The 16403-nt window shown below is 38.1% G+C and overlaps 1 protein-coding gene across 2 annotated transcripts in view; it reads right to left on the bottom strand.

The window, feature by feature from the left end:
* The window catches only part of LOC126418804 (myelin regulatory factor), a 337499-nt gene that overhangs the window by 60906 nt on the left and 260190 nt on the right, over positions 1-16403 (bottom strand). The window contains exons 10-15 of one of the 2 annotated variants that reach the window (XM_050085740.1): positions 13104-13308; positions 9326-9541; positions 5468-5710; positions 5190-5349; positions 1416-1548; positions 1261-1329 (exon numbers count right to left, since the gene is read on the bottom strand). In XM_050085740.1, coding sequence (XP_049941697.1) covers positions 1261-1329; positions 1416-1548; positions 5190-5349; positions 5468-5710; positions 9326-9541; positions 13104-13308 — 1026 coding nt within the window. The remainder of the gene's footprint in view (positions 1-1260; positions 1330-1415; positions 1549-5189; positions 5350-5467; positions 5711-9325; positions 9542-13103; positions 13309-16403) is intronic. The other variant, XM_050085741.1, reaches the window with a different exon arrangement.

The raw sequence follows: 16403 nt of genomic DNA on the forward strand, positions 1-16403 counted from the left end.
GCGTAAAACACTTTTGTTTAAGATATATCAATAATTGAAATTATCCCATTAGCATGTAGTCATCAGAATAGTGTGAGCTAATAACAGTTTCTGCACAAAAAGATCTAACTCACTGGATACCCATAATTTTCCACTTTTCAGTAGCCCATTTCAGTTTTTCAGAAACTCATTCATTTACAAATTATCTGTAACTAAAGTGTGGCCACAACCAAAATTATTTTTGTTGTTTAACCCTTTACACTTGTTTAGTTCCAGGATTTCACTTTGTACTCTTGTCACCATAATTGTTCTAAACCTGATAATGCCTTCAACTAAGAACTGTGCGTAAGTGACTATTGTCTCATGAACTGTCATCTGTGGAAAGTTGATGCTTACAAGATAAGTTTACACTGACAATAATGTCAAAATGTAAGTGCTACTTTGGTGGTTGTGAAACATAAACAGAAGTGTAAAGCAAACTGGTCATCACTCAAATGTGATTTAATGGTATTGAACTGCAAGACCACCATCTAAAAAACTTTCAGGATGTGAGACTTCAATTCTGTGTGCACCAACGAGGAACTTTAAAATATAATCAGATTAGCGTACCTACAACCTGTAACTGATGCAAAACATGAGAGCCAAGCCAACAGACTAATGATGAAGAGTGTTTAACAAAAATGTAAAATATATAGAAAGAATGGCTGGTCAACATAAATGCAGACTTGGGTGCACTGATATAAGTTGCAGCTCTAAAAAATGTTGGCTGACAGTTCTACCTGTCCTTCTAAATTCACTTTGCTGCTTGTCACCATTTGTTCACTTTTAAAAATTCTCCTCCGAGTCTTTTATTGTATTTTTCAGCATACAGTAACACAAATGCCATTAAAATTGGTTCTGACTTCTTAACAAGTTATCAGATGATTGGAATATGTTACATAGTGACTCATAAAAGCACAACTCTGGCTGGCTGATTAGATTCTCTCTATTTGTATTTAGTTATTTGTACATATTCATGTTTAGTCCTGTGGTAACTTATACAGATATAGAACAATTACAAATAATATAAAATTGGACATTACTATTAGATATGCTCTAAGTCTTCAGTTTAATTTACATTTAATTTGCCTGTCTCTGTTCCATATCATATATTTATTATCAAGGGTAAGGTAAACATATGTTTATAAATTTACTATCATGTGGAAACATAAGGAAACATTAAGTTGAGAAACACAATATGGGAAATATCTCATCAGTATCATGAAACTAACATAGACTTACCCATGGTAGTAGTTACCTAGAGGCCTCCTTTGTATTTCCAGAAAATATAACGTTGCCATTGCCACAAGGCTGTGAACAAAAGTAGTTTCTAGTATCAGTTACATACTTGTAGTAGATCCTAGAATATTGATAAAAGAAGTAAATTGGTGCCTTACCACAGTGCCATAATTAGAACTAATACTATGATTGTTATCTGGATGAATTTATTGGACCATGGCAATGAGTCAACTTCTTCCTTGTGATGACAGCGCCTATGTCTCACGGAAATGTTCGTTGCTTTACTGGTTACTGCAAAGATAAAATGCATCTCACTATAAGTCTTTGTATTGAGGGTTACCTTCAAGACACACAGAAATGAGAACAGAGCAATAAGACAGCAGATAACTCATACAGCACATGACACATATGTACAGAAATGCGAAGTAGAAAGGATATCTAGGTTCTCGAGTATTAGAGTTCATATTATGCTCATATTCATAAGATTAAAAGTTATGCAGAAGCTCACTGGAATTATTTTCTGGAACATGTAGCATGTTGGCTTTTTTGCATTTAGGCAAATAGTGTGTGGTCTCTTAAGAATACAACACTAGCTTGGGCAAAGAAAATGACAGATGAGAGCTCACTGACAAGAGCAGTTTTTTTGTGCAATTATGAGTCATGATTTGGGGTAATGGTGATAACCAATACATTTACAACTGGAGAGAGTAGGGCATGTGAATGAGCCCTGTATTTATGTATGAAATATTTCAGTATTCATGAGGAGGGCTAGTGGTGTGGGCAGGAGTCAGCATTAGTGGAGGTATTGATGGCCACATCATTAGAAATATTGTTTGACAGCCCAAAGGTATGAAGATCAGATCTTGAGGCCTTTACCACTATATCAAAAAACAAATTTTGTTATACCTGGATCAGATTAACGAAGAGACTGATATTTAGTTATTACAGGACAGTTACCATTGTGACAACCAATCAGTGAGGTAGCTTGGTCATGCCTACTATCCTCTGCACCATTGTCATATCACTCTGCTAACTCAGGTTGCAGTTACCACGGTCAGTTGCAGAGGAAGCTTGCAGCCGGTAACATAAAAATTGTGATTCACTTTAATTGCTTGCGTTCTTCCTTTGTGTGGCATGTTCATTTTATACAACACAATGTCATAAACTAGTGAAAGTGCACAGGAAAGTGATAAGACTATTAACACCCTGGCAAGCAAACCAAGTACTGCACATTAACAAGCAGCATGTAACTGTATCCAGAAAGGAAACACTCAGCTGCCACTGCCAACTGTATGCTCAGACAAACCTGAGCCAAACATATCACACCCTCCCATACTCAACTGTCAATAAGTTTGTTAAATTGCTCAAGGTGAAAACAGAAGCATACATAATTATCATGTGATTTTTCAGAGATCTGGAAATAATTTGGACCATAACCTCAACTACACAATTGCGGATGATATTAGGAAAATCATTGGAAATGCTCCCCATATTTATGCGAAGACTGTGTCACTCTTTGAACTACACAAGAAATCCTGGAGGAAGCATTGTGTTGAAAGTGTAAGTGTAGAGCCACATCATGCCACAATTTGCATCATCTGCATTGGAATGTTTCCTATAAGAAGTTACTTGACTACTAATTTCCAAAGTGGTGTCTGTCCACCCCTGTGATTTCTGTCATCTTCACTGGCCCATTCAGATAAAATTTCCTGAAAGGCCAAGTATCTAGATGAATATATTCACACTTCCAACATACAGTGCAAAAATAAACAGTAGCCTTGATAACACAGAGGAAAATGCTCATAATATGTCAGGATTTTTCCAACAGAGCATAAGAAGCTCTTCTTAAATGGGAAATATAATTACAGGCAATTGAACAATATTATGGTAATTCCACATACGTACTGTACACAACATAAAATCATTTGCAAGTCACGAAAACTGAACAGGTGCAGCTAGATAGATACTTGTCCATATCACGTTACAACAAGAGCAGAAGGAAACTGTGTAAAAGCAACTGATAATTTATTTCTAAATCCAACTGTTTTTCATTAAATAGGTGTGAGACTCATAATAAGTGGTTTGTCTGACAGCAGCAATAAAGGATCTCCTTCAGTGAGGTTTAATTATGAAGGAAAACATACAGTTTCACAGAATCAAGAATGCTGACTCAGATTCTGGATGAACACGGGGAATATGTTCACCGAGGATAAAGAGCAAATGAGAAACTCATTTATTGACAAAAATATTCTTACAATACTATGAAACTAGTTTTCTGCAACAGGTTAAGAAAATTAGAGTTAAAACTAAGAATAAGGGTGGCTAGCCAACAACAAATGGGGCCAAAGTTTTTTGCCTGGAAGAGAGAGTTTTATTTAATGTGAAAGACCACCTCGGATCCAGAATTACAGGATCACTACAAACAGTACTGCATTACTTCTTAGATGCTTTCTTAGGCAAGCACCTAGTGAAATTACCTACTGACACATCTTTCTGTGTCCTTGCTAAACCAATTTACCTATTTAATTTTAGGGATGCTGCCCTAGCAGACAGCCTACGCAAACCTGTGGGCCTAAAGACACTGCCAGGTGCCCTTACTACGAAAACTACCCATTTTACTTATTTACAATAAAGTCACTCATCCAGCAAATTTTCTTTTGGTAATTGACTGCAAAGTGGACAATATTTTTGCAACAGATCCTTTTCATGCAGTTGGATTAATGCCTCATGAAACAGTACATGCCATGAAATCCAAAGGACCTTTCATCCCCTTAAAGTAAGTTTTTCTGTGATAAATAAGCTGGTTTAGGAAAGACAACATGATTCAAAGCTCACATCACCCTTAAGGTGTTAGCTGTCCTGTGATCCTTCAAAGCTCAACCAGCAACTCTGGCTGTAACTGAGATCCTAAAAACGGGACTGGACAGACTCACTTGTGGGGATGTGTTTAATTCTTATTCCCCACAATCAATGGGTAAAAACAGACAAATCCAACAGCACTTAAAGACTTTTTGCTGACTTCAAAGAGATAGTAAATACACAAGTGGATGTGGAAACTTGGAGATGGTACCGGTACGTCTGCCACCTGTGCATGTTGTCACCAAGGCCTCTCCCTTCTGAGTAGGCAACCTGGTGCATGCCAAGAAGCTCGGACACCAGCCAACCTGGATCTATGGGGTGATCCCCACCCATCAAGTATCCATGACAACCCATAGCCTCCACCCATGAACTTTGGCAGCACCACAAAAATTAACTTCTCCTCCATCCTGGTCAGCAGCTGTACGAGTATGTTTCTCTGTCAGATGACCTTCAGGTCCCATGGTGACTCAGCAACTTCCATCAATATTGCCTGCCCCGCCTTTCCCAATAATGCCCACATACAGTGATCCAGTGCCTCTGCCTCTGATGGTGGCTACACTTACAGATCATGCATTCTTCTACTCTTACAGTAACTGCCATAAGGGGGATGGGAGGGATGGTGGCGAGGGGGGGGGGGGGGGGCGGCGGCATGTGGAAGAGAACTTGATGATGAGTACTCAAAGCATTGCCTATGTCATGGACTCCTGTAGAGTGCACAGATCAGACCTCAGTATCCCCACTGTGTGCATACCATGAAGTGAGAGATTTGAAAGTCACCTGATCTTACAACTTATTTTACACACATGGTACATTTCTGGACATGGCTTCCTTATCAAAACTTTATAAACTAAATTCCCCTACACCCCATAAAAGCATATTATATAAATTACGAAACACCCTGTATGTCTCTTGTAAATGAACTGGGGTGAGTCCCCTCTAGTTTTGTGTGCAAGCCCCTTTGACAAAGCAGTAAATGTTGCTTGTTAATGTACAAGATGGAAGGAATGGAAGAACAGTGTCTTCAAAATTTAAGAGTCAACAGCACAACATCTTTTCATTTCTAATCATCTTACCTGTTGAGATGCTACTGGCTGTGCTTTTCAGACTATCCAAGCGTTTTAATTTGACAAGTTTCTTGTTCATTCTTTCCAGTTCATCAATTCTTGTTTCAAGATTATCAGTGACTTTGCACAGTTCCTTCACAGCACCGACATTTTCCATAAAGATGCGTTCCTGTGCCAGACAAAAATGTGTAATCAGCATGTCTTAGCAGTACACATTACCCTATTAAGTGAGTTGCAAATCGAGAAAAATCTGTTACGACTACACTGAACTTATGTCTGATGTTTACCTTGTTTACAACAAGAAAGTTTTCAATACGTTGCCCTGAAGGGAGAACAATGTCCCCAGCCGGTCGGACTGCATCTGGTATTACTTGCTGCACCTCTTGAGCAATGACACCAGTATCAACTACAGGTGTACAGCTTGTTACATCTAATCCTGTAAGGCCAGCATGCTGAGCAAATTCTGGTGCTACACAATATCTCACTACTCTAAGCTGCTTCACATTGTGGAGTTGTTTACGAGTATCACACTGAAATAGAAAAGAAAAAGGAGAAGAAACAGATTAACAGTCTGTGGCACTAAAATATATGGTTTAATCATAGCAAGGAAATATGCAGTGAAATTGAGATGGCTTATAATGACATGAAATATGTCAGTTAATGGCATTTCAATTCTAAAGAATACATAAACATTGTATACTTTTAACGCTATGTTGATTTTAAAAAAAAAGAAAAAAACCCTATTTGAACAGGTCTCGGAAGACCCTAACAGTACTGACCAACTGCCATGCCATCCTCAGCCTATAAGCATCACTGGATGCAGATAAGGTGAGGCGTGTGGCCAACACACCACTCTACTGGCCATTGTCAGTCTTTGTGACTGGAGCTGCTGCTTCTCAATCAAACAGCCCTTCAATTTGACTCATAAGGGCTGAGGGTACCCTGCTGGCTAACAGTTCTTGGCAGACTGGACGGCCGCCCATCCAAGTGCTAGCCAAGTCCGACAGTGCTTAAATTCGGTGATCTGATGGGAACCAGTGGTACTATTGGGGCAAGGGCATTGGCTATGCTGATTATAGTACAGTAAAAATATAAAACTCAGCATAATAAGCAATATAATGCAAATGAGGCATATGCTTGGTTTAGAAAGTGTTTAAATATCTCAACGGAAGAAAGTGAAGACTGCTGTCATAAAACAATGTTGTGTGTTTTGCTTGAGAGTTGTTCAACTTTTGTAATAAATGAATAGTTCTATTTTCTGAAGGCAATGGCACACAAGCTCTTTATAAAGATGTGGAATCTAGAGATCTGAGATCTGCTTTCTCCATGTGTTAATTTTTCAGGTCTGCTTTCGTTGTGATGTTTTCAGTGGGTGTAATGAGATTTTACTTTCATATTACTCATAGAGGTCTTGTTATGTAACAAGGATGCATGACAGACAAAAAAACAACATAAATTCAGAAATAAGAGGGATTGAAATGAGGGTTTTTTTCCTATGAGACTATGCCATAAAGTACAGGATAGAAGCATATACAACAATAGCTATCGTTTATTTTTAGATTTATAGTTCACTGCAAAAAAATTATTCACAAATCTATAAAAAATTTGCTCTAAATGTAGAATCTACAGCTGATTATTCAAGTGAATTATTCTACATATTTCAGCTACAGGAGGCATGATACATAATATAAAACTAGTAAATATCACTGTATGCTAGGTCTTACAAATAATAATATTTGCAAAAATTTCAACACACAGTCCAAGTAAATCCAGACTCCGGGGATGATCGGAACACTGTATCAGAAATAAATGAGTGAGATGGAGACAGAAGACCAACCCCACCCAAAGGCCTACGAAGATCAATGTGATGTCATGCACAGCCAGTAAAGAGATATCAAATAAGGAAGAAACATAAAAGCAAGCAACAGCAAGCCTCATAGTTATCAAAGAAATGGAAGAGAATGATCAGAATCTTGTGAATGGGTTTCTTACCCCACGGCATTTTAGCTCGTACAGGGCATACAGTATCAGTAATTTTTGTACAAAATTTCTTTAAAGAAATATTCAAACTAGCTGAGTATTCGGCATTGCCTGGTATGTATTTATTTCAATTATATTGGTCCATTTTCTTCTTCCCTCTATCTGTTTCTTTGTAAGTTACTTAGTGCTCTTGTTCTCAAATACTGAATGAATAAAATCTGGTTATTCATGTATCATAGCCTACACTTCTTTTTCACCCCTACCCCCATCCCTTTGATAGACAGGTTTTTCTTACCTCCACAGCAATTCTTTCCAGACAGTGATGCCACGTCTGGCTGAAATTGGTCCAGTTGTTTTGGAGGAGAAGAACATACATACACATGTATATTTTTATAATATGTATGAATATCTTTTTTCCATGATCCAGTTTTGAGGAAATATAGTCCATATAGTGCCCCTTGCTATGCTGAAGTTACCAGTGGAAGCCCCACAGTTTTGGAGATTAGCGTGTTCGAAGACAAACAGATAGACGTGAGAGTTTTACAGATTTATTATTAGTATTGATTTATGGTTCGTGCAAACCACGTATGCTTAAAAATTTGACCCTGGTAATAATTGTTTGTGTTATGATCGACATAGCTTACTTGAAAGTCCTCATTTCTTTTTTTCTAAAGAACAGCTTATCTTCAATGAAACTTACACAACTACAAAACTATCTTTGCTCAAAATTTTGAAACTGAGATTGTTTGAGTCTGATAAAGTTTGATCAATTTTGTTCCCTTCAAAGTAATCCCCATCAGGTATAATACACTTTTGCCAGCACTTCTTCCAATCTTGAAAGCACTTCTGGAACTCACTTTTCATAATGGTATTCAGCTCCTTCAATGATTCTGTTTTTATCTTGTCAATGGTGGCAAAATGACATCCTTTTATGGTACTCTTCAGTTTCGGAAATAGAAAGAAGTCACAGGGGGCCATGTCTGGCAAATACAGTGGTTGATACAACGTAACGGTTTTATTTTTTGCCAAAAAAAACATGAACAAGCATTGAGGTGTCACCAGGAGCATTATAAAGCTGCGATTTCCATGCATGGTTTTGCCACAATTCTGGTAGTTTTCTTTGGACTGCTTCATGCAAATGGTCCATAACTTCCAGGTAGTATTCGTTACTGGCCATATGACCATAATGTAGGAAATCATGATGTACTATCCCATTGCAGTTAAAGAAAACAGTGGGAAGAACCTTCACATGTGATTGAACTTGAATTTTTTAAGACTTGGCTCTCTATGGAGTTTTCATTGGGTTATTGGGCCTTGGTTTCAACGTCATATCTGTATACCCATGTTTCATCACCTTTTACAACCTTCTTTAGAAGTTCTGGATTTGTTGTTGACTTCATTCATGAATTCCTGAGCGATGTCTATGTGACATCATTTGTGGTCTAAATTCAACAATTTTGGAACAAAATTTTCTGCTTTGTGTTTCATGCCAAAATAAATAAATAAATAAATAATAAATATATTATTAATAATAATGAATTGCTTGGCATAAGCCAAAGGGTATGCTGACAACATTAGCAACCTTTCTGATAGTAATTCGGGCAGTTTTCCAGAACCATTTACTTTACTTCTTCCAAATTTTCATGAGTAACTGATATATAGGCATTCAAGGCAGTTGTTGTCTTCTGCATCTTCTTGGCCCTCTCGGAAATGCTTATACTACTCGTAAACTCTTGTCTTACTCATAGTAGATTCTCCAAAAGTGATAGTCAACATTTCCAATGCGGTGTGACACATTATTCTATTTTTCAAGCAAAATGTTATGCAAATTCTTTAATCCATCTTTTTCGAAAGCAAAAATTCACTGAGCACTCGAAAACACATATAATCTTTTCAACTGTTGACAAACTAAATACTCAAAACAGATGAAAATGCAAGCATACATCAGGAACACCTGTACCAAAAAGAAAAAAAAATCTTCAAAATTGGATGTATAAAGCATGCAAAATTAAAAAATTCCCATTACATTTTGATCACACTTCATATGCATAAAATGTAGAATGATATCAAAGTCTATGACATTACTCTGACTTCAGTTTTTTTAATATACCCAAAAGACATTTCATTGTTAATTTGTGTTTAATTCAACATTCTGTAACACGAACCTCCTGTACACTTTCCTTGACCCTCTGATCACTGGGCTGCATGATGTGGCCAGTAACTTTAAGATTTCCATACACAACCAGAGCCTCATCTGGCCGATCTGTGTTGATGCCCACACGACCTGTGTGGAACACTGAGTCTGGCGTGTGGCCCTTCTGCCAGCTCAACTCCACGTCGCTCTCAAACTGGCCAGGGTTTGAGGCCTGGAACAGAAAAGCCTAGTGTCTTCAGGTAGACTGCTCTTTCACCCAACATTTAGACATAAATGTAACTATATGTAAAAGAGGAAAACTACAATTAAAATAATATGTAGAAAAAATAAAAGAATACCAAGTATAATCAATCACTTGGGAAGGAAAAAATAATGTAATGAAGTAAGCTATCTGGTATTTGGACATGATTTTGCTGTGGTTTTGACTCTGAAAAATCTATTAAACATAGATAAAAAAGGCAATCTGTTGGAAAAGATAGCCAACAGAGCAGATTTAAGAACCTCTGCAGTGAAAAAGGGGGTTTTCACTAACATAACGAGGCACCAAAGTTTTTACTAATAGACATTGGTGAAATAGAAAAGATTACAAAGGTTAAGTATTTAGGAAACATAATTCAAGAAAACTGGTCAGAAAAATCTGTGTGGATGAAAGGATACATGAACTGGAAAGAGCAAACAATGGGCTATAAAAAAGAATGTTCACAATAAAAAGTGCATATCAAAAAGTGCAGAAACATCACATTAATGGATAGCAGCAAAACTACAATACTAGTGCCTAACAATGAATTATAAATGAGACAAACCAGAAGTATTGGACAGAAGAATTACAAAGATACTTTTAGGTGCAATAAGAAGCACAGAAGACTGGAAATTATGAGGCAATGATGAAATATAACAAAATGTAGAGAAAATAACAGAAACAATAAGAAAAAGAAAACATATTTTTTGGCACAAGCGCGCGTGTGTGTGTGTGTGTGTGTGTGTGTGTGTGTGTGTGTGTGTGTGTGTGTGTGTGTGTTTTATTTCATAAGGAGATATTTTTGTCTGAAAGCTTAAATGTTTAGCATTCTTTTCATTGTTCCTGGCTCTAACTCAACATCTCTGTATCTTGTGAGCAGAAATCTATCCTTTCCATACTGAGGAAAGATATTGTCCAATAGCTTAGCCTACTTTAAAATGTGTCTACCTGCCACTCTTTGTGTGAGTAGCAGTCTACCCAATTTCATTGTTGATACTGATATTTTTGTGACATTTACACTGAATGAATGACAAGATGGGAAGACATAAGCAACTCTGAACAATAAATTAACAAGAAGCTGAACCTGGAAGGTTCTGAAAGGTACTAAACATAACAGAATAAGAACCAGTGAATTTTTGTCAGAGGGAAAGTGTTAAGCTTTACAGGGATTCCAGAATCAAATGTGAAGTCATCTGAAGATAGGAATAAAAGATACCGTAAAAGCATGTGGTCTTCAGATGGCCATAAGGAGAAGGTGGGGGAGGGTGGGGGATAGACAGAGGTACTGTCCAAATTTTGAATAGCACCCACATTCAAGTGATACATAAAACAACTGAAAAATTTATAGCCATGAGGCATAATAGCCAGTGACTTAGCCATTCTGCATGGAAATTCAGTATCAAATATTGGAACACTGATGATAAATCACAGCTTATGAGGACACTAGTAAGAGACTATAGCAGTTCATGCCTCCATTTTTTTTTTAAATGGCCTCAATACTGTGGCATAAAATTAACATGAAGGTGATTCAAATGTAAATGGTAATTATTTTTATATATTTATCGATTAATCATTTGCACAACTAAAACTTCCAGTTCTTCTCTACACAGCCTCCTGCTTTACATACTTTTGCCAATGTTTTGGAAACGGTTTTCCTTGTCCATTAAATGTTAGAAGGTGTGTCACCAACCAATGTCTTCATTGTTTTTTAATCATTCACCTCCAAGTGATTCTTTCAGGGATGCAAACAAGAAAATAGTTGGGTGGCGGGGGGGAGGAAAATGACAAATATGGACTATACCAAATTGGTCTAGGGTTTCCCAGCACACGTCCTCCAATTTATCCCTTGTCAAATTCACAGTGTGAGGCTTGGCATTGCTATGGAGGAGGAGGAGGATGACATCTGTCAAGTGCATTCCTTGTCTTTTTTTCTTTTTTCTGACGTTAACAACTGGCAGTAGTAAGCTGCATTCACTGCACATAGTAAAAAACTTTTCCGAGTGAGATGCAGGTTTTGGCCTTCATGGGGCAACCTTCAACCTGTCTTTGCCACTCCTTACTCATCATTTTGGATTCTGGAGTCTAATGGTGGACCCATGTCTCATTGCATTGATTATGTACTTCAAAAAATCCTCCCCTTCTTGCCAGAATTGATTCAGAAGCCTTTCTCAGATTTTCAACCGGACCTGTTTTTGCTGTTTCGTTAAGAACTTAGGAACCCATCAAGCACTAATATTTTAATGCTAAGCTGTTCACTGATAATGGCATGAGCACTCCCAGTGCCGATACCCACCTCTCCTGGAATGTTGTCAACAGTGCACTGGCGATCACCTTCAATAAACTCTTGAACAACACAGATGTTGTCATCTGTGAGAATTGACCTTGCAGGAAGAGAAAGACACACATTTTCTATTCTCTGTCACCCTTAAATAGTCTGGCCCAAGTAAACACTTGGTTCAGGGGTGGTGTAGCATCCCCAAACTGTGCCTTCAAACAAGCTAAAATTTCTGAGGATTTAGCCCCTTCACAGGTTAAAAACTTTATGATAATACATTGCACAACAGGCAAAGAGAGCTCTTGTTTACTTATGACTGTACTGAGACCATAACAAAGTGCAGCAGCAAACAAAGTTGGTTTCCCTTCCCTAACACATTGACCTTCAACCCCCCACTCCACTGCCCTGCTCGGAATTGCTTGTCGTGGTACACTGGTGCACCTCCCACTTATATTTGAATCACCCTTGTACAGATGCTGCCATAAAACATACAAAGCCTCAAAAGTGAGAAGATTTTCCTCGCAACCCGGAAAAAACTTGACAAAATGAAGATTTTTGTAGTGTGGAGGAGTGCATGAGCACATATTAAGCTGAAGTTACTTGTTCATCTTTGACTAACGAATTTTGTTTATCGTTTTAAGAGAAACTGAAGTAGTATTAGCCTCAATTTTTGTATTATGAGACTCAAGCACAATTAAAAACAATAATCTATGACAAAATGTTGCATTTTTAAAACCTGTGGTAGCTCTGGTGTAAGAACTTACGCTATCTACATATGCTATGTATTGTAAACCATTATTATTATTATATATCATTGTGCATTGTAAAAACTACTTCTATATACGATTATGTGCATACTATGTTCACATTATCTAACTTGTAAACACAAAGACTTATCCTATGTCACAAGTACCTACTGGTTTCAAATTTAATTTACAGGAAAAATAAAATGACAGTCACAGTGTAGTTCAAAGTTGAAATAATGGATTATGAGTGTACTCCTCTTCTTCTACTTCCTTTATAACTGTAGTTTTTCTTAAACACATTTTCAATTAGCAGTAGCAAGTAATTTTCATTTGATTCCCTGCTGTACATCAAAAAAATTTCATTCACTGAAAAAATTAATACTACAAATGAAAAAATATATATTATCTACAAACTGATAATCTGACAACATATTCAGAAAGCATCTGAATTTTAAAACTTCATGTAGTTTTACATAAATAATTTTTATAATTGAATAAATATTATGTAATTTCAGAGTTGCATGGTTACCCTGACAATGATGCGTTCTGATGAATGGGAAATGATTGGGTAATTGGCACCATCAGCAGTGTGTGCATGCAAGCCCACCACGAGGTAGAAATACCGTTGATCTGGGTTTGGCTTTCCTTTCTTGCGCATGTTGTTGGATGTAGTTTCACTGAAGTGCAACCGACCAACAGTCATTTTGTTCTGCTTTCCCCCCTGCAGGTCAAACCTGCACAGAAATGGAAAGCTGTCTCCTCACTTCCAAATGCTCAAAATTGAATCAATTTTGTCAACTAGATTTAAGTGTTAGTATATTTCTGTATGTTAGCCACACAAAATAGGTTCAGATCAAAAGCAAAAGGAATGTAAAAATGAGTGAAATATGGTGCTAATAAATGTATATCTACAGATACGAGTATATATATACAGATGGTCCAATTTATATTTCACACTAAGAGTAGCAACCAGTGATTAATTACTTAATTTTCTATTCAAAGTGGAAATATGATTTATTATTATTATTATTATTATTATTACACAATATTGACATTTGTGAATAGAAATGAAAAGTTATAAACGGATCAGGGAAATACTGGGTGGTCGCAATTAAACTGATGGTTTTCTGAATGCTGCAGTATTTGCTGTATACATCGCAGAATGCTGAAACATTGTAGGTATGTGCATTACTCAGTGCACTCATGGAGTATTCTGGAAAGAAATAATACTTTCACTTTCGGCCAACAGATGAAAATATGGTGCTGTAAGCAGTCCGAAAGTGAAATGTTTCCTGTTTTGATGTCAGTATGTTGTTTGTCACTTGCTGACACATGTTGATTACTTTTGAAGTATCTGTTGTCGTAAAGGGTTAAGAAGGTTGAAGATTTCTTTACGAAATGCAATGGCTCTTGAGAAAAAAGACTGGGCATGGCTGTTAAAATCGTTTTATCAGAATGGCAGAAATAACAGCATCGCATTACAGGAATATTGGCAACAGAAACAGCTGTGAAGAGATCCCATGTCAATAAACAGGCAAAGGAATGTGATCAAGAAATTTGAAGAAACAAGTGAATTATGTGGTTAAGCAGTGAGAGGCAGGTGGCCGATTCCCATGGCAGCTGTTGATGAAGTTGCTGTGGCTGCAGTTGACCAAGTAGCACATGCCTCAAATTCTCCAGCCAGTGCTCACGCTGTGTCATGGGAATTGTCTCTCCCCTGGTCAACAGTTCAAAGATTTTGTGGTGCATTTGATGCTGGTAACCCTACAAGACTCAGAATGTGCACCAAATGACACCCCAAGATAGGCTACTATTCTGTGACTTTGCTCTTTGTTTTTCGGCACACAAGGAAATGGATGACTTGCGAATAGGGAATATTTTTTGGATAGACAATGGCCATTTTACTCCGCACGGTACCATGAATACACAGAACGGTCACATATGGGGTTCTGTCCCACCACATGTTGTGCAGGAACATCTGCTGCACTCAGCTTATGTGGCTGTGAGGTGTTGTTCCACAAGCTCCTTGATTCTCAGACCATTTTTCTTCAAGGAAATGAGACTTCATAGATCTGTTATGTATACAATGGATATCATAATGATTTTCTTGGGCCTTTGTCCCACTTCAACAGGGTCGGCCCTGTTACTATCGATTTGGCAATGTTAGAGTCAGAGGGTGACTGGATGCCCTTCCTGTCACCATCCCGTACCCTCCGGGACAGAATTAGTGTACCCCAGCTGCCTGCATCTAGTGTAAGCCATGAAATAATGCAAACATTTTCAAATGTCTGCGAGTCATGTAACTGAGGCGGGACTTAGGGACTAGCCCAGTATTCACCTAGTGGTATGTGGAAAACCACCTAAAAACCACATCCAGGCCGGCCAGCCGGCACACCGGTCCTCGTCATTAATCCACTGGGCAGATTCGATCCAGAGCTAGTGCGCCTACCCGAGTCCAGGAAGTAGTGCATTAGCGCCCTCGGCTAACCTGGTGGGTTATGTGTACTGAGGATATCTGCACATTATAAGGACCTCCTTGCGCAACATGTGATTCTAGCTTTGCAAGAAGGCAACTGTGTCTACACCACTACTTTCATGCAAGATGGGGCAACACTACATATTGTTCCATAGAATTTTGGGTGTGTAGCCACATAAATTCAGTTTCTTCTTCTAATATATTGGCTGAACACCATCCAGCCAGCTTCAGAGTGAGCCGAGGTGACTGACGCTCCTGCACTTGCTCTGTCCTATTAAACTCGAGGACCGATCCACTGTGTATGTGGCCAAAGATACACAAGGTGCCAGAGACGTTGATAGGCGGCAAATAGGAGTAACATATGCATGGAAATTAAATCTATGGCTGCGCAGTTGATCCACATGGCGATATCGATGTGTCATGGAGAGCTGTACTGTCGCGACGAGTTTATGATTTAATTACAGAAATTGGCTTATTCCATGATTTGTACAAGCTGAAACCACTATCTCTATTAATTAAATTCATCACCATATTGCTGCCGGCCGGTGTGGCTGAGCAGTTCTAGGCGCTTCAGTCTGGAACCGTGTGACTGCGATGGTCACAGGTTCGAATCCTGCCTCGGGCATGGATGTGTGTGATGTCCTCAGGTTAGTTAGGTTAAAATAGTTCTAAGTTCTAGGGGACTGATGACCTCAGAAGTTAAGTCCCATAGTGCTCAGAGCCATTTGAACCATTTAAATCATATTGCTTGCCAGGTGAAAGATTTGTCTCAAGAAACTTTTGGTAATGACTGAATCATCTCTAGGCAATTTCAAGATGTGTGGCCCTCCTGATTTCCCGATCTAAATCCATGTGAAATCTGGTTGTAGAGTGTCTGTCAGGGATATATCCAGACTCTTCAAGATCTGAAGGATAGCATATGATGACATGTTTCTCTGATTACACTGGATAGGTTGTGAGCACCTGTTGACTATACCATGTTACAGAGGCAGCATGTTGCTGAATCGGGAGACCATATCAAAGACATGTTGTAACTTGTGGCCATATCCTAATAAATGTGCAAGAACTCAGTTATCTGGTGTCTGATAATTCCTTTGCTTTACCTGAACCCCCACCACATTCTGGCTGCTTTCAGTGCCATATTTTCACCTGGTGGCAGAAAATCAAACCATTATTTCTTTCAGAATACTCTGTGAGCACACTGGTTGATGAACTAACCTACAATGTTCCAGCATCCTGCTCTGAACACTGCCACCTCGTACATTAACTACAATAACTTTACAAACTAAGGTGACAAAGACACACACAGAAGCAAATACATTCAGCCTTAAATTAAGTTTTCTCTTAAAATGA

The sequence above is a fragment of the Schistocerca serialis genome, chromosome 9, assembly GCF_023864345.2.
Source record: "Schistocerca serialis cubense isolate TAMUIC-IGC-003099 chromosome 9, iqSchSeri2.2, whole genome shotgun sequence".
NCBI classification, from domain to species: domain Eukaryota; kingdom Metazoa; phylum Arthropoda; class Insecta; order Orthoptera; family Acrididae; genus Schistocerca; species Schistocerca serialis.